Here is a 19,959-nt window from a genome sequence, read left to right as displayed (position 1 = left end):
TTTTAAACTGTCTTTATTGGCCAAGGCATAGAATACAAGAGCAGGGAGGTTATGCTTAAATTGTATAATACACTGGTTCGGCCACAGCTGGAATACTGCGTGCAGTTCTGGTCGCCGTATTATGGGAAGGATGTGATTACACTGGAGAGGGTGCAGAGGAGATTTACGAGGATGCTGCCTGCAATTTTAGCTATGAGAACAGATTGGATAAGTTGGGTTTGTTCTCCTTGGAACAGAGGCGGCCAAGGGGAGACCTCATTGAAGTGTATAAAAAATTTTGAGGGGCCTGGATATAGTGGATAGCAAGGGCCTATTTCCCTTGGTGGAAGGGTCAATTACAAGGTTCGTAGGTTTAGGATGGTTGGTGGAAGGTTTAGAGGGGAAGCTTCTTCACGCAGAGGGTTGTGGGGGTCTGGAACTCGCTGCCTGGAACGGTGGTGGAGGCGGAAACCCTCACCACATTTAAAAGGTGCGTGGATGTCACGGACCTAGAGCTGGTAAGTGGGATTAGACTGGATCATCATCATCATCATAGGCAGTCCCTCAGAATCGAGGAAGACTTGCTTCCACTCTTAAAGTGAGTCCTTAGGTGGCTGAACAGTCCAATACGAGAACCACAGTCCCTGTCACAGGTGGGACAGATAGTCGTTGAGGGTAAGGGAGGGTAGGACAGGTTTGCCGCACACTCTTATGCTTGATTTCGGCACGCTCTCGGCGATGAGACTCTAGGTGCTCAGCGCCCTTCCGGATGCACTTCCTCCACTTAGGGCAGTCTTTGGCGAGGGACTACCAGGTGTCAGTGGGGATGTTGCACTTTACCAGGGAGGCTTTGAGGGTGTCCTTGCAACGTTTCCTCTGCCCACCTTTGGCTCATTTGCCGCGAAGGAGTTCCGAGTAGAGTGCTTGCTTTGGGAGTTTCATGTCTGGCATGTGGACAATGTGGCCTGCCTAGCAGAGCTGATCAAGTGTGGTCAGTGCTTCAATGCTGGGGATGTTGGCCTGGTCGAGGACGCTAATGTTGGTGCGTCTGTCCTCCCAGGGTATTTGTAGGATCTTCCGGAAACATCATTGGTGGTATTTCTCCAACTACTTGAGCTGTCTATTGTACATGGTCCATGTCTCTGAACCATACAGGAGGACGGATATTACTACAGCCCTGTAGACCATGAGCTTGGTGGCAGATAACCTCTTGCTGGTTGGCACAGACACGATGGTAAGTACTTTAGGGAATTTAATACGGCCAGAGTGATCACCTGAACTAGTTTCGATCGCCTGGATGGGTCAGAGAGGAATTTTCCCAGATTTTTTTCCCCAATTGGCCTGGGTTTTTATCTTTTTTTTCCTCTCCCAGGCGATCGCATGGCTCCAGGTGGGGTGGTGCATAAAATGTTGCAATGCATGGGGTATCGCAATTGTGTGGGGTGGACTGGTTGGGCTGGGTGCTCTTTACCTGTCCTTCATTGTTCATAGGTTTATATGTAACCCTCAGGGTTGCTGACCGAGGGCCGTGTGGCTCTTTGTCGGCCGGTGCGGACACGATGGGCCGAAATGGCCTCCTTCTGCACAGTAAATTTCTATGTTTCTATTCTTAACTTAGCAGCCCTTGATTTGGGCTGATAACTGAAGCATGCTTTCCTTTACAGGAAATCTAATACATAAAAGCCTGTCTAGAAATTAATTTAAATCAAGGTTGCAGTTTATGATGTTGGAATGGGTATATGAATTTGATGTAGTTTGACAGCATATTAATTGTATGCAATAATTAATTGCTGTTATTAAACCAAACGGAGCAAGTTATATCACTTTGTCCAGCATGGGTTTCTCTATCATTATGATGTGCCAAATGTATTATTTTTTTGCGGGTTGATTCGAAAGTGTGCTTGCACTTTAACAGAATTGTGTAAAATGTTTAGCATAAAATAGAGATTGAACAATGTGATCAATTTGAAGATTTATTTAAATACTGTAACTTTACACACAAACTTGCAGAATACTTGACTAATTTTTGAGAAAATATGATTGCTAAGTATTTTATGAATGTTTCAAGAAAGGAATGTAGGTTTATAAGGAATGTCAAGACGTTAAATTGTATCCACTGTCCCCACACATTTGGTTCCACATCTTGACTATGCAGCTACAAAAGCATGAGAGGAAGTTGGCTACTTTCCAACAGGGAAAAAAAATAAGGGAAGATCCAAAGGCTGGTCACTATTCCAGGCAGTGCTTGTCTATGACCTTGCAGTGTATTATAAAGTGGTAAAATTCTAAAGGGGCAAAGGGTGTTAAAAAGGCTGAAGGCTCTGTGCCTCAATGCGAGGAGTATTCACAATAAGGTGGATGAATTAACTGCGTAGATAGCAGTTAACGGATATGAAGTAATTGGCATCACGGAGACATGGCTCCAGGGTGACCAAGGCTGGGAACTCAACATCCAGGGGTATTCAACATTTAGGAAGGATAGACAGAGGGGAAAAGGAGGTGGGGTGACGTTGCTGGTTAAAGAGGAAATTAATGCAATAGTAAGGAAGGACATTAGCTTGGATGATGTGGAATCGATATGGGTGGAGCTACGGAATACCAAAGGGCAGAAAACGCTAGTGGGAGTTGTGTACAGACCACCAAACAGTAGTAGTGAGGTTGGGGACAGCATCAAACAAGAAATTAGGGATGCGTGCAATAAAGGTACAGCAGTTATCATGGGCGACTTTAATCTACATATTGATTGGGCTAACCAAAAGGTAGCAATGCGTTGTAGTAGGACTTCCTGGAGTGTATTAGGGATGGTTTTCTAGACCAATATGTCGAGGAGCCAACTAGAGGGCTGGCCATCCTAGACTGGGTGATGTGTAATGAAAAAGGACTAATTAACAATCTTGTTGTGCGAGGCCCCTTGGGGAAGAGTGACCATAATATGGTAGAATTCTTTATTAAGATGGAGAGTGACATGGTTAATTCAGAGACTACGGTCCTGAGCTTAAGGAAAGATAACTTCGATGGTATGAGATGTGAATTGGCTAGAATAGACTGGCAAGTGATACTTAAAGGGTAGATAGACAATGGCAAACAGTTAAAGATCACATGGATCACTTCAACTCCCTGTCTGGAGTAAAAATAAAATGCGGAGGTGGCTCAACTGTGGCTAACAAGGGAAATTAAGGATAGTGTTAAATCCAAGGACGAGGCATATAAATTGGCCAGAAAAAGCAGCAAACCTGAAGACTGGGAGAAATTTAGAATTCAGCAGAGGAGGACAAAAGGTTTAATTTGGAGGGGGGAAATAGAGTATGAGAGGAAGCTTGCTGGGAACATAAAAACTGACTGCAAAAGCTTCTATAGATATGTGAAAAGAAAAAGATTAGTGAAGACAAACGTAGGTCCCTTGCAGTCAGATTCAGGTGAATTTATAATGGGGAACAAAGAAATGACGGACCAGTTAAACAAATACTTTGGTTCTGTCTTCACGAAAGAGGACACAAATAACCTTCTGGAAATACTAAGGGACCGAGGGTCTAGTGAGAAGGAGGAACTGAAGGAAATCCTTATTCGGCGGGAAATTGTGTTAGGGAAATTGATGTGATTAAAGGCCAATAAATCCCCGGGGCCTGATAGTCTGTATCCCAGAGTACTTAAGGAAGTAGCCCTAGAAATAGTGGATGCATTGGTGATCATTTTCCAACAGTCTATCGACTCTGGATCGGTTCCTATGGACTGGAGGGTAGCTAATGTAACCCCACTTTTTAAGAAAGGAGGGAGAGAGAAGGCAGGTAATTATAGACTGGTTAGCCTGACATCAGTAGTGGGGAAAATGTTGGAATCAATTACTAAAGATGAAATAGCAACACATTTGGAAAGCAGTGACCGAATTGATCCAAGTCAGCATGGATTTATGAAAGGGAAATCCTGCTTGACAAATCTTCTAGAATTTTTTGAGAATGTAACTGGTAGAGTGGACAAGGGAGAACCAGTGGATATGGTGTATTTGGACTTTCAAAAGGCTTTTGACAAGGTCCCACACAAGAGATTGGTGTGCAAAATTAAAGCACATGGTATTGGGGGTAATGTACTAACGTGGATAGAGAACTGGTTGGCAGACAGGAAGCAGAGAGTCGGGATAAACGGGTCCTTTTCAGAATGGCAGGCAGTGACTAGTGGGGTGCGCATGGCTCAATGCTGGGACTCCAGCTATTTACAATTTACATTAATGATTTAGATGAAGAAATTGAGTGTAATATCTCCAAGTTTGCAGATGACACTAAGCTGGGTGGCAGTGTGAGCTGTGAGGAGGACTCTAAAAGGCTGCAGGGTGACTTGGACAGGTTAGGTGAGTGGGCAAACGAGTGGCAGATGCAGTATAATGTGGATAAATGTGAGGTTATCCACTTTAGGGGCAAAAACATGAAGGCAGAATATTATCTGAATGGTGGCAGATTAGGAAAAGGGGAAGTGCAACGAGACCTGGGTGTCATGGTACATCAGTCATTGAAAGTTGGCTTGCAGGTACAGTAGTCGGTGAAGAAGGCAAATGGTATGTTGGCCTTCATAGCTAGGGGATTTGAGTATAGGAGAAGGGAGGTCTTGCTGCAGTTGTGTAGGGCCTTAGTGAGGCCTCACCTGGAATATTGTGTTCAGTTTTGGTCTCCTAATCTGAGGAAGGACGTTCTTGCTATTGAGGGAGTGCAGCGAAGGTTCACCAGACTGATTCCCGGGATGGCAGGACTGACATATGAGGAGAGACTGGATTGACTGGGCCTGTGTTCTTTGGAGTTTTGAAGGATGCGAGGGGATCTCATAGAAACATATAAAATTCTGATGGGACTGGACAGGAATGTCCAGATGACTAGATGCAGGAAGAATGTTCCCAATGTTTGGGAAGTCCAGAACCAGGGGACACAGTCTAAGGATAAGGGGTAAGCCATTTAGGACTGAGATGAGGAAAAACTTCTTGACTCAGAGTTGTTAACCTGTGGAATTCCCTACCGCAGAGAGTTGTTGATGCCAGTTCATTGGATATATTCAAGAGGGAGTTGGATATGGCCCTTATGTCTAAAAGGATCAAGGAGTATGGAGAGAAAGCAGGAAAGGGGTACTGAGGTGAATGATCAGCCATGATCATATTGAATGGTCGTACAGGCTCGAAGGGCCGAATGGCCTACTCCTGCACCTATTTTCTATGTTTCTATCTGCAGAGATCTGAGAATAGATGGTCTTGCTGCTCTCTTTGGCAGTAAATTAATGAGGAGGATAAAGTCCATTTTAAAGTTTGCTCAAATCTAGCCAAGAATCTTTTTGCGTGGAACGGAATCAACACAACCTTCATTTATATCGTGCATTTAACGTAGCAAAATGTCCCAAAGCCCTTAACAGGGCGTTATCAATAAAGATTTTGACATCGAGCCACAGGAGTTAGCAGGACAGATGACAAAAGCTTGGTCCAAGAGGCAGGTTTTAAGGAGCATCTTACAGGAGGAGAGCAGCGGAGAGGTTTAGGGAGGGAAGTGCAGTGTTTAGGGCCAAGGCAGCTAGTTGATAGCATAGCTGTCAATGGTGGAGCGATTAAAATTGGGGATACGCAAGATGCCAGAATTGGAGAAGTGCAATGATCCCACAATAGCAACAACGTTTTTATATAGTGCCTTCAGCATTGTATACTGTCCCAAGCAGCGACACAGGAGTGTTATCAATCAAAATTTGACACCAAGCCACATGAGATATTAGGGCAGATGATCAAAAGCAAGGGGGAAACCTTGGGGGAAGTTTGGCCCGGTTGTCTAAGGGCCGGAAGGAAAAATGGTTTGTAGTGAAGATGAGAAGCCGGGTGTTATCTTTGCATCCCAGGATGATCCTGGAATAGTGAGCAGTTTTGACAGAAGAGCATGGGACCCAGTAGTGTTTTCTGTGGTCCAGCCAGATTTGGCTTTAAATGCCTAAACCAGTTGTCTACCATAAACGTTCCAAGTCTGCGTCCCTTGGACTTAAGGGAGTGAAGATGAGAGCAGTACTAAGGGAATGACCAGGGAAGTTGAAGTGAAGTATTTAAAATAAACACTCTACACCAGCTCTGGATTCAAAGATTCAAGTAATCTTTATTTTGCACCGGTGGGGAGGTGACCTGCTCTTGGTCTAACCATGTCACTGTCCAACGATATGTAAGTTTCAACAGCTTTTTATACACTTAAAGGCACATGCTCAACCTCACAATTTTGTGGCACCATTTGATTCGTTCAAAGCCTGCGTGCACAGTGATTGGTTGGTTACCTATTTTTATCCTAGCTCGTGTAACATTCAAAGTTCGCCTGAAGTTTGTGGTTTGTACATTTTAAGCCGTTACTGCTTCTTAGTGTTGCCATTTACCAACCACATCCCGTGCTTGCGCTTCAGACGTTAATTTAGGGGATTCTTTTTAGCTTAAGCCTGTTTGCGGTTTGTGTACGTGCCATCTCAGCCATTGCAGCTAGTTTGCAGGTTGCATTGCGTCCTTCAAGAATTAAGAGGTTAACAATGTCCCACTTCAGTCCCCCCTTTTGATACTTGGCTACCCAGCCCAAGAATACCAACCTAATTCTGCTCAGTCCTGTGTCCCCTGTCCCGTTCTGTGGTGATCAGCCACATGGTTTGGGGGACCCGGGACGTAACCTACGGTTCAGAGTAATTTCCGCTGTTCCATAATCAACGTCTTTGCTTTCTTTTTCCTGCATGCCAGAAATAACCCAATTCTCCATCCCACTGCTAATCCTAACTGTATCCTAACCAGCACGTGAGAAGCTATACGAATCCATGGATGGATATCCACATTCATTCCCCAATTCCATACATGTTTCCAATACTGAGTGTCCTTTAGGGTTTCTTTGATGTTCTTCGAATGCTTTATGGTATCTTCCAAAATCTCATGTCCTTTTACCCTCTGTCCTTTTTCAATTGCATCAAATGTTCAAGAAGGGGAATGCTTTGCCAACTGGGTATCTCGAATTGTTTCATTTTATCATTCCATTCCGGGTTGTTCAAAGTCCTCCTTTTGTGGGAATAGGTATCGATGATCTATCTGGACCACAGCTTTAGGCGTTAAGCAGAAATTAGGTTCTGGGATCATACACATGGCATTACCATGCTTGTACTCATTTTCCTTGGTACATATGCAGTACGTCCCATCATCCTGGGCTGCCACCTCAGTCCCTCCCTGAATAAGGGGGCTGATTTCCAACGTGCAATTAACCATCTTAGTGAACCCACACGCTATACGTTTGCCCTCCTATGTGGTGGGCCCACACTATCACATCATCCAAATATTGTGTGCAGCCATCGATGTGCACCCCTTGGAATGGACCACTTAGTTTCACCGCATCTCGTGGAATAAAACCCGGGATTGACCTTGTATCTCGCCAATGTTCCGTACCGTCCACAGAGATCCACCCTCCGTGCCCTCTATCTGTGGGACAGCTAGGACCATACCTATCAACATCACCTCTTTGGTGATAATTACTTCGGGACAAAAACACTTTTGTAGCCTTGCGAACATCGCAGAGGGTAATACTGTCCTGAGTCCATTTGGACAACTGCTCATTACTTGTCCAATCGGGTATTTTTTCCTGTTTCATCTGGTTTACATTGTACCGGATGTTCCCTAGTAACCATGTGCCATACGTTGCACATAATAAATTCTTTATATGTTTCTTGGGTTACATCAGTCGCACACTTATCTTATTGATAGTTTGGGCATGAGGCTCTCTGATTTCCTCGACTTGCAGCATTTGTCTGGTGACCTCCTCCCCTGTTTCTGACAACTGCGAAGTCAGATCGTTTCTCTTTAGTAAACGGTTTCTCAAACGTTGGGCTAAGTCTTGAACTTCTTGGTCTATACTGGCCATATCAAATGTGTTAACAGTTGCCACCCTCGCCGTATACCAATAGTGTGTGTCAGTTGTTGTTAGACAATAGATAACATGAAAACCACACATCGTCTCGTGGTTCATTGTCGGACTATCTCGATCACATGTACTCTAAGTATCACCTCAGCGTCGAGCCGTTGTGACACTCTGTTCCCCATTTCACTTAATGCCCATTGTACTTGGTCCTCAATTGGCCCAATTAACTATCCAAATTCATTATATCTTCCCTTTTGGCAATTACATTTTTAACTCCTTTCTTAGTGATATTTACTTGCCTACGCAAATAAATATTTAATGACACCCCTGAACCAAGTGTCTCAGTTTGGAATGGGGTAAAACAAAACATTTCCATCGCGATGGGACAAGTCAGGTTGGATCCATACTGGTATTCCCGGTGTATCATGCTGACACAATATTCACCCTTCCCTCTTTATACAGATCGTACAGGAAAATGCTGTCCTGCAGTTACCTTCTTGGTGCAGTTCCATGTTATCCCATCCCAATTAAACCCGCATGCAGAGGCTGCATGTTCTACTATGTTGCAGAGTCAAATGTTCTGAGCTTGAGCACACCCAATTCAGCCTGGGGCTACACATGTTTTTCCATCCACCCGGGTTACATCTCCGGTGTACATTGTATCCTAATAAATTTTCTCAGGCATGATTGGGTAATACCATACTATGTTCCTGTAAATGGCACACATGCCACCGGGTACACCTGTACCAACCTTCTGACTTGGCACATAGTCTTAGTCAGTTGATAAGTGGACATTGCCCTCAGATCTCGATCAGTTACCCAGAAAGAGAGCTTTCCCTCTGCAATATGCTGCAGGTTGTCTTGAGCTTGTTCCACTAACCAAGATCCATACATTACATCGAGCCATTTCATTGAAGGCGATTTGTTCCCCTTCTATAATCTGGTTTACCCCCTTTTTAGCATTAAACCAGTTGCAATATATTAATCAGGCTTCACTGCCTTTTGTTATGATTCTCCCCAATAGTCTCAACACCATTCTTGTCAAGGTACGATCAAGCCCATCTCCCTGACTTCATCGCTGGTTGTACTGGCCCTCTGCCAAAATCCCTTGATCATTCTCCCATGTAGCCGTGCTGTTTTAGGCTTGCACTACCCAGGTCGTCCCACTTTGGTCAGATTCAATATTACAGGTACCACTTTGTGATGCACATCATGGTACAATATCATCTGAGTGGGGATTACCATTAGCCTATTTGTTGGCCCTGGGATGTGTTCATGACAAACAATTTGCTTTTCCCACAAATTTGTTTATTCATTGGAGAAGGAGCCTTTGGATGAGTCTTTTTTAAACTCTACTGCTTGTATAACTGTGCTCCCGTCCTTGCACCCCTTGATATAATAGACGGTTACAGTGGTATGATTACCATGCCACTGTAAATGTACCCTTATCCTATATCCTCGGCCATCCCTACTTCTACCATTCACGATATGTCTCTTACTACTTCGTGAGATTGGCAGGGTTTGCGAGGCATGTCTGTGGACAGGAGGTGGTTCCAGATCTGGAATCGAGGAGATTCTTCCAGCTCCCGTGTCCTGTCCACTTCCATTTGGATCATACTCTACTTGATTAGGTGGGGGTATCCCATGAGGCACCTCTTCTTCCTCATGCCCCTTGAGAGGACGAATCCCACTCCCCATGTTCATAACCATTTCCTCTTGTCTTTGTACCAGCTGTTGAACTGAAAAAACTTAATCTGGTTAATATAAACCACTTAATTCTCCTAGGTAACCGGGCTGCATATACCATGGGACTAGCTTTATCAATGATATTATACAATCCCTTGTACCGGACATAGTTTTGTTCTATTACCTGACCGCCCCACCTCCCACTCCTGAGATTTACTCGGGGCCACATGTAGTCGGTTATGGTGGTGTACCCTCCTGATCCCTCAGGCACAATCCACTAACCCCTTTAAACAACATTGTTTCTTCCCGATGGTCATCTACTTAAAACAAAAGAAACAGGGAATCTCTGGTGATTCTGCTTAAGAGCCCAAGGGGTTAATTTGTAATATGATCCCAAAATTCCTTCTACCCCAGGAACAAATATTCTCTTCAAAATCTCCAATATTCAAAAGGTGTATCACCCACTGAATTGAAACAGAATTCACAGCTGCCTGTGAAAGAGTTAACTTCTTTTGTTTCGAAAGTCGACAAACAGACACCATCAATCAATGTTAACTTTCATCCCACAGCTTGCAGCCTTTCCAGTTTAACCTCTCTGCTTTTACACTTAAAATAAATATTCAGAAAAACAACCTCGCACACAATAGCATTTCATGTTTTTCTTCCTAGTTACACATTGGTCAGAACTTGTTACACCATACCAATTACTGATGTGAAATGCCGTGTTCGATACTAAAGACTCTTCACACAATTTACACCAACCAGAATTTTATCGGCCATAGTAAAAGTCTGATTTTTAATAGGTTAATTAACCTCAGTAATTCCAATCTTAAACTTCCCAGTGCCACTTGGAAAAGGGGGAGGAGCCACAATCACACAAAGGAATATGCCTTCCCAAAAACTTTAAACACCCAAAAAAAACACCAGAACAGTAAAGAAAAACATAATCTTCCCTTTTCTCCTTTTTATTGAGTCATAACTATCCATTATGAAACCACTGTCAATTTCTGATCCACGTACACTCCAAGTGCACCTCCAATTACCTTTTACATGTGGTGAGGGTTTCTGCCTCGACCACCCTTTCAGGCAGTGCATTCCAGACACCCACCACCCACTGGGTGAAGAGATCTTCTCTAAACCTCCCCCCACCTTCTATATTGTCACCATCACACCTACTGTCGGTTTATTTCGTCGCTTTCTCAGTCACTTGTCTAGTTTGTCTACTTAATTAACAATACACGCAAGTCACTAAAATGAGGGCTTTCTCCTCTTTTTATTTCTTTTCCGACTCCCACCACTTCCTTTGTGCTGCGCGTGGGTCGTCTGGTTTACAATTTTGTTTAATCATTATTTCAATTAGTTTTTGATTTTTATCTGCTTGGTACCGTGTCAGAGACCCCTCTGGTCCCAACTCGAGTTTCTCACTTCCCATGGCTATATGTTGTCAGCAGTACGTCCCTTAATTACTCGCCCTGAGTGAAACCGATACTTGCAACCCTATCCTCTTGGTTGAGAGCGGTACGTCCCTTACTTACTCCTCACGAGTGAGACCGATACTCGCAACATATGCCAATTAATCAGTCGCAATGTTCCACAGACACATTTCTATATAATCGATCCCAATTGTTTTACCTGGGATCTTCCACTGACTACTTGAAGTCTCGGCCAGACCTGCAGATTTGGATCTCTCAGGCAGCTGACACCAGACAGGTTTCTGCCCTTGTCCTAACTGTGCATGGTAATTAAAATGTACTCACGCTTTTGACATGGTTTTGATTTGCCGCTGTCTGCTGCCCGCTTGAGATCCTGCCCGACTACGCCAATTGAAGTGGAGTATTTAAAATAAACACTGTACACCAGGTCTGGGTTCAAAAATTCAAGTAGTCTTTATTTTGCACCGGTGGGGAGGTGACCTGCTCTGGATCTAACCAGGTCACTGTCCAACGATACGTAAGTTTCAACAGTTTTTTATGCACTTAAAAGTACATGCTCAACCTCACGATTCTGTGGCATCATTTGATTCGTTCAAAGCCCGCATGCACAGTGACTGGTTACCTATTTTTATCCCTAGCTCGTGTAACATTCAAAGTTCGACTGAAGTTTGTGGTTTGTATATTTGAAGCCGTTACTGCTTCTTAGACTAGCTGTTTACCAACCGCATCCCTTGCTTGTGCTTCGGACATTAATTTAGGGGATTCTTTTTAGCTTAAGCCTGTCTGCAGTTTATGTGTACGTACCATCTCAGCCATTGCAGCTAGTTTGCAGGTTGTAGTGTTAACCCCTTAATTCCTGAAGGATGCAATGACCCACTTCAGAAGCATTACAAACTAATTGACTAGTGAGGTCATAAATGATCGTTACAGGGAATGTCACCCAATGTTAAGACATTACTGTAATTACCTTTAGAGTCTGACTGCAAAGCCTGTGGATCGTGCCCCATATGTAGGTGATGTGGCAATGGTGCTTAATATAGGAAAGGAGATGCCAGATCATCCAGACAACCAAGCCCGTACTTCGATACGCCACAGTGGAATGAGGGATTTACATGAATCCGGCTTCAGCTTATCAGGTAAGACTTGACCAAATCTTATGGACTTTACAAATTTCTACATTTTAACTTTAGATAACTGACATTTATTAAGCCATTTTTGTTGGTATGTGTTTAAAGTTCTTAAAGACTCTCAAAATTTAATGTGATGAATCAGAAGTAATGGCTGTGATTTCCATAGAGAAGTGTCAATGAGTGTCATTGATGTAGAGGTCAGCAAAAAGGTTGACCACCCACTTTTAAATGGGATCAAAAATAAATTATCAATTTGCCATTTCCCATCATCACAGTTTCAACAATATCCTCAGTTATTGCCTTTTATTTTACTTCATGCAACATTGCTGGGAAGGTGCCTAATAGTTCATGCAACTGAATAACTGTGAATCAGTGAATGTCCATTGATCTTAGTTAGAAGTTCTATGGATCTTTCTAATGTGTTGAATTGTCATAACTTGCTGCAGGTGCACCGCCGAAAATCTGGAACCCTCGGGACCGAGGCCGTTCCGGATTCCGGGCTTTTCCGGACTTTCAATTTGTTTTCTGACATCATGAATCCAGAAACACCCGAGCCCAGGTTTGGGTATTTCCGGATTTCGAAATGTCAGAAAGCAGGGGTGGGGGGCGGCTCCTGCCGAAGAGGCAATCCGGCATCGATAAGCAGGTTGTTGTTGGGCGGGCCCCGTCGAGGACGATGTCGTCGGGCCTGCCCCCGCCGAGAAGGTGTTCGGGTAGGTCGACCCCGCCAAAGATGTTGTTGGGCGGCCGATGAGGCCCCAAGGTAAGGGCAACGGGGGCGAGGTGAGGCTTGAGGTTGGGCAGCGGCGGGGCCCCAAGGTCGGCAGCGTCGTCGGGTCCGGATTCCGGAACATCTTATGGATTCCGGACGACCCTGCCACCGATCGGCCCGGATTCTGGAACTCCGGATTCTCGACGCTGCACCTGTATTACTTAAGGATACTGACCACTCCTGAAGTTCAATAATGTTGGTTAAGCATAACCACAATTTTCCTACATTAAGTAAGTAGTAATGATCTTTAACATGCTTTCAGTAGACTCATCACTATTCCATCTCCTGCGGAGTGTGGTTCTATGGATAGTGGGAAAATAGTGGGTAATTTTTGATTTTACATAATATTTTAACATTTATCATATTTTATTTTTAAAAAATGGTAATCTTAATATTTCCCTTTCTTAGTTTGTTGGGGAAGGCAGTTTCATATACATTGCTATTCATCTGTTGCAGGATCCCAAATTGATGATCACCTGCCAAAGCGACCTGTATCCAGAGTTCTGGCTCCACCTGGTGGCCATTCTAATGGCATCTGGTAAAAGAATAGCAGGGTATCTCGCTACTGCCAATTTTCATCATCAAATGAAAACAGAATATGAATGAATTATACCCATCACACACTGGAGCTAAGTAAATCAGCCTCAGCAATACCCGTATTCACGTCGAATGAATGAACAGACAAGCAACTTTTTGGTTATTTTAAGACTTTTGCAAGATGTATGAGAATGTTACATCAACACTACAGGAAGTTGGTCATACCTGAAAGTTGACTAATATTACAAATTGTGGCTCCATTACTATAGATCGTATGTTAGGCTCTGCTGCTGTTAGTGCAGAATCTCCACAATTCTGCCACAATAAATTGTACACAAGTGAGTGAAATGTATTGTAGTCTGTGCATGATGCAAGCTGATTTCATACAGCCCAAAAGATTTCTTAACTGTTCACCTCAAAAAATATGTGAACACTTGTAACTTTAAAAGACAATGTTTATAAGTTTTTAAAAAAGATATAAAATACTTATTAATTTCTAATGCCTGCACACAAGTTGTACAATGATTTAAGTTAACATACCAGTGGTTTATATATTAGTGGTTTATGCTGCTGTCAGGACAAAATTGTCATTTTGTTGTAAACTGATAATTGCTGGTGTGTCCTATTATTTTTAACTTTTGTGCTGATTTTGGGTAATTTCACTGTGCAAGATCTCTAAATCAGCACTGGAAAGACCATGAAAAATTGGAGCAAAACCCAATTAAAATCGTTCAGTAAGTTGCATATTATTTATTTCATAAATGCATGCCACTTGAGTTATGTGGTCATCACTACTTTGTTTGTTTTGGATAAGTTACCAAACCCTGGTGAGAGTCCTCTGCTGAAATATATAGTGGTCTTTTGAGCAATTTAGGATGTGATTATTAAGCAGTTTTCTTTTTTCCAGTACTGGTCCTTTTGAAGTTTTTTGTGTTTTACTGTGTAAAGTTAAAGGAGCTATGTTTCTTGCACTTCTATAGAAAACTGTTGTATGTCAGCCAGCAGCCAGTCCTCCCAGAAACTCATTTCTCACTAATAAATCCAATAAGGAATTCAGGAGACCCATCTTTACTCAGCGTGGTGAGAATGTGGAATTTGTTACCACATTGAATGATTGGGATGAATAGCATAGATGCATTTAAGGGGATGCTACATTAGTACATGAGAGAGAAAGGAATACAAGGAAACATTGATAGAGTGAGATGAAGTAAGCTAGTAAGCTCGTGTGGAGCATAAACAGCAGCATAGATCTGTTGGGCCTAATGGCCTGTTTCTGTGCTGTAAAATTCTATGTAACCAAAGTCCCCAAATAACATCTGTGTGGCCTTGAAGTTCATTGTGATATTTTGTAGTATACAAATTCTTGACAAGTAATTGCAATTGATGTTGATCTTTGATCTCCCTGAAATAGTTAGTGTGCATGTGCAGATGTGGTAGGAAATATCATGCATATACAGTGATAACACCATTGGCTTCTCGAATCATTTCAAAACTCCTGCAACATACAAGATTATATAACTCCTTTTAATATGCCTGTCATGTCTTTTTGGAAATTGTGTCATGATATTTGGCTGTCTAAACATTATCTTAATTTGATCATTGGGAATTTCAAAAAATTTGAAATTGGTGAAAAATTGTTACCTAAAAATTTAATTGCTAGGAAAAATGGTGCTCCTTCATGGAACTATAGATATCCCAAAAATAACTTTAAACAGTTACTGTATTCTGACCAAATTGTATAGATAAATCTATTGCATTTGAATTTAATATTGGTCCAAACTATTAAAAGTGCAGCCTTCCTGAAGTATTCCAATGAATGAGATTAATGTATTTTAAGGGTGCTACTAAAATTTGTTCAAAAATAGACTTTAATCTTGGAGATGAAAAGCTGATTTTAATATATAATATAATATAAATGCAACTAAAAGTAGCACCACATAAAAAAAACTAAGTTGAAATTACTAAGTATTTAGAGCATTAAAAAAAATACTTTTTATCTTGTCATTCTTCTTTCGCTCCCCCCCTGCTCCCGGCTCGTGTCTCCGATTATTTTCAAGATTGTGTCAAGCTGAGTCTTAATTTAACTTTTTTTTAAAATAATAATAAAAGTAGATATAGAACAAATGGTAATAATAAACAGTATTCCAAGTTTAAATTCATCTAAAATATAAGTATTTGAAAATCTGATATGTACTTAACAGTATTTCAGGCACTTTTGTGTACTTATCTTTGAGATGCTCAAATTGTTTCCATATTAATTTTAAAATTTTAATTCCAGTCTCACCTGACATGCACTCGACTGCCTTATTGGATATTTCACCAGTTTGCAGTTGAACCACGAGATGACATAATATATCAAATGCCGAGTTTTCAGTTTCCCTAATTGATAGCTGTCAATATTATGAAGGAATCGCATAGCTTTACCAATATTTGTCCCCCCAGCATTCTTGGAGCATGCAGTGCCTACTGCAACGTTTCAAATTCATACTGGTTAAACTATTACTTTTGTATGATATCAAAGATCTGTTTTGAGCAGATCAGGAATCAATAGTTACCAACTTTTTTCCCTTGTGTCTTAAATATATCTTCTAGTTTAGAATGTTTTCCTCTTTCTAGGGTGTGATGTTATAACAAGACTAAATATATCTACTAATTTAGAATGTTTTTATCTTTCGAGGGTGTAGTGTAACCAAACTGCCGAACAAATCTCAACCATATCTTTTACATTAATGAAAAACATTTGAAATCAAGCTATACTTTAAAAAAAAAATAAATAAATAAATAACTAATTGTGCAGAAAGACCTGTTTTGAATTGATTTTTGAAAGCAGGTGTGTATTTCTGGAAGCAACTGCTAGGCTGGAAAAATTCATAAATATCTACATTTAAAAAAAAATCTATGTGAAGAGTTTTTTTAATTGATGGCCTTTCCCATGTCTCTTTGGATTGTGACAAATGGATGACTGTTCAAAGAATTTCCAATATTGTGTGCTGCTAGGGTTTTTGGTCGAAAAGTTGATTGTAAAATGTTACAAAATTTAGGATCTTTATTCCCTCAAGTACAATGTTATGATTTCATCAAAAACCATATGCTCTAATCCTAGATAGATTTTTCTTGGGGTTTATCTCCTTTACTGAAATCCCATGTTATTTATTTTTTCCTATTGCAAATATAGTTTTTCCAAAACCTAAAAAGGATCCTATAAAATTTCTGATCTGTCTTCTAGAGTAGTTTGGTCAGAAACATGACATATGTAACAGTTGTGATGACAGTTCTTGTGTAATTTATGATTGCATTAGGCTACAATGTCTAGGATCAAGTTTGTTAGCTAATATTGTCTCAGTATATTGTGGCATTGTGTTAAACACTTAGTAAGGCCTGCGAATGTATGTGTTATCTGATAATTACCATAACATCTCACCAACATTGATGAAATTTGCCATTCTTATTAGATTTTTGCAAAGAATAATTTGATCTTACAGTGAGGCTGCTGAAATACATTAGTCACTGCTGATGGTCATAGCCTTAGCTCACTGCTGACAATATGTTGACAATGCACATAGCTTGCAGGTTTATGTTGTGCCCACTGTAAGGAAGGGAAAGTAGTTTCATACAGGCCTCACTATCAACTGCTGCTGACTAGCAATTGATGCAAGTCATGGGAGAAGAGCAGAGAAATGGTGTAATGTGTTTACTTTAGTTCAAACTTGAACTAGGCCAGTGATATTTTCCACTCAATTGAATGCACACAAAAAAATGACAAAACACCAAGTGCAAGATTTGTATTTTATCTTGATTATACTGTGAATTGTGTATGGAAATGTACAAGACCAGAAAAGACCATTAAGGTCCACTTGGCCAGTGCCAGTGTCTTGTAACTATCATCTGGCATGATATCCGTCCTACCACTATATCAAACATTTATCAAGGTATTTCTCCAACTTTCAGTTCAGTGTTTCTTCAACTCTACTTCAGTGTTTATCATTAGAAATGTTTAGCAAATGATTCATTAATTGGAACGGAAGAGAAAATTCAATCATGACTTTTGTTTTTAAAGCAACAAGACAAATGCTCAAATGTTCATATTTGATCCCAGTTTTTATTTAATATCTGCCTGATTTGTGTGTTTTTAGATAACCCTGTTCTGTCACACATTACTTTTAGTTGACTGTAAACACCAGACATGTTTCCATTGATCTGGTTTGACCATGTTTTAATTTTTGTGAAATTCCTTGGAATTGGTGCTAACATTGGACAGTATTGAATTGCTATTCTCTATACACTACAAGTCTTGCTGTACACTAAAGAAAATTAGAACATGAAAGTAGCTGCAGATTTTTATGTGAATTCTAACTCAGCAGCAACATGTTGGAAGCATACAATTTTGTTTTTGTGTATGTATGTTTTTGCTTTTATGAATGAACAGCTTTCTAATTCAATAAATAGGGCCTGCATTCAAGTAAAAAGCCATCTGCTAATGTGGTCACTGTCTGATTAAAAATGTCAAAAAAGCAATAGAATTTAATGGAACCTTCTTACGGTTTCAACAAGCCTTAAAATTATCAGGGTCACTATTTCACTTTACCACTGGTTGTTTTGGTTTAGGGCATCAAGGTTCGGTATTGTCTCGATTGAAACAGCAGCCCTAAGAATCGGTGCGAATGGCCACTAAATTTATTATGTAGGACAGCAGGCTTTACTGTTAACTTAAAATGCATTTTCACAACAACATCAATGTCAGTATGAAGAGTTTTCCTGATGCTGAAATTGTAATGTAAATCTGGAGTTGGAGCCCAACCTGATTCCAGAGAAATTGCAGGAGACTCCCTGCAGGCTACAGGGTTTTAAAAGAGTACCCATGGGCCCCTCAGACCATTTGTACACTTTTTAAACCTATCTACAAATAATCTGAATGTTCAGAGAATATTGATACTGCTACTGCTCTCTTTCTAAATATTTAAAATGCAAGTCCCAGGTAAGGAACTCTGCACATGCTTGTAACCAGAGGCAGAGAGCTATTCCTGGGCAGAAGAATTGCAGTTTCAGCCAGGCACTTTCTGGCTGGAACCCACAATGCAGCTATTAGCCGGAGACTGGTAATTATTGTAAATGTATCATTCATCTAACATGGTCAGATATCTCACTGCATGTGCACAGCCTTTTAAATGAGTATTACCTACAGGTATTCATTCTCCTTTGATTTCCTGCTGAAGGGAGAAAGGGGTTCCAACTGCATTACAGTCAGAATAGAAAAGGCTGTATTACTTATGTGCGTGAAAAATTAGACACAAGTCATTTTGTTTTAAATAAAGCATTTAATCTCTACCCTATAAAATGTTTTTTTTTTTCAGATACTTTTCCACACTAAAAAATTAAAGGCTATTTATACGGCATCGATGTATTGGCACCTTGGGAATTACCTGCTTTTCTTTTGTTTGGATTTGAATCATTCTTTGCCACCATGCTGGATTTTCCACGCAAATGGAATATTTTTATTTTTTAGAATAAGATAGCAAGACTTTAACTTTTCTGACTTCCAGAGCTGTTTTAGGTTAATAATGTGGTGCTGTAGTTACCCACTTCCTATCTAGGTGTTGTCATCCCTGTGCCTTGATGCTGTTTTCCTTTCTCATTCATTGTTTATTCCTCAGGTGATTACTGATTGCACAAAGAAAATTAAGTCAAACTTAAGTACCAATAAAACAGTAATTTTTAAGGCTGCTGAATTTGAAACTTACGATGTAGTCTAGTCGTTACTGTTAGTGAATATAAAGTGGGAAATTCTTCCCTTTTGTAGCATATTTGTCCTTTAGTAGAAATATAGGAGTAGACCATTTAATTGCTCAAGCTTGTTCCGCCATGGCTGATCTGGACCTCAACTCCATTTACCCTTGAAAATGTTCATTGACCCAGCATCCACAACTGGTTGGAGGAGAGTATTCCAGATTTCTACTACCCTTTGTGGAAAAAGTGCCTCCAGATTTCACTCCTAAATGGTCTACCTCTAACCTTAACATTATGCTCCCTTGTTCTGAATTCCCCACCAGAGGTATTGTTTCTTTGTTTCTACCCTATCAAATTTCTCAATTTTAAAGACCTTAATTAGTTCGCCCCTCAACGTTCTAAACTGAAGGAATAGAACCCAAGTTTATGCAACATGTCCTCACAATTTAACACTAAGCTTTGTTATAATTCTGGTAAACTTGTGCTGTACCCCCTCCAAGGCCAATACATCTTTGTTGAAGCTCTGTACAACTAAAGGAACACTTCCTCGCACTTGTATTCTAACCCCCTTGAGATAAGGACCAACATTTAAATAGCCTTTCTGATTACAATGTCGGAAAATGTGAGGTCATCCACCTTGGAAAAAAAACACAGTAAAAGGCAATATTATTTGAATGGGGAGAAATTACAACATGCTGCGGCGCAGAGGGACCTGGGGGTCCTTGTGCATGAATCCCAAAAAGTTAGTTTGCAGGTGCAGCAGGCAATCAGGAAGGCGAATGGAATGTTGGCCTTCATTGCGAGAGGGATGGAGTACA

General features: G+C 41.0%; 1 protein-coding gene across 1 annotated transcript in view; it reads left to right on the top strand.

Annotated features, from left to right (window-relative positions):
* LOC139267190 (dihydropyrimidinase-related protein 5-like) overlaps window positions 1-18,742 on the top strand; it is a 139,527-nt gene extending 120,785 nt beyond the window's left edge. The window contains exons 11-12 of the mRNA XM_070885121.1: window positions 11,952-12,114; window positions 13,337-18,742. Coding sequence (XP_070741222.1) covers window positions 11,952-12,114; window positions 13,337-13,422 — 249 coding nt within the window. The 3' untranslated portion in view covers window positions 13,423-18,742. The remainder of the gene's footprint in view (window positions 1-11,951; window positions 12,115-13,336) is intronic.
* Window positions 18,743-19,959: the final 1,217 nt, after the last annotated feature.

This window comes from Pristiophorus japonicus, chromosome 7 (assembly GCF_044704955.1).
Source record: "Pristiophorus japonicus isolate sPriJap1 chromosome 7, sPriJap1.hap1, whole genome shotgun sequence".
Lineage (NCBI taxonomy): Eukaryota > Metazoa > Chordata > Chondrichthyes > Pristiophoridae > Pristiophorus > Pristiophorus japonicus.
Note: the sequence above shows the minus strand (reverse complement) of the source record. Positions and strands in the feature narration are given on the sequence as shown.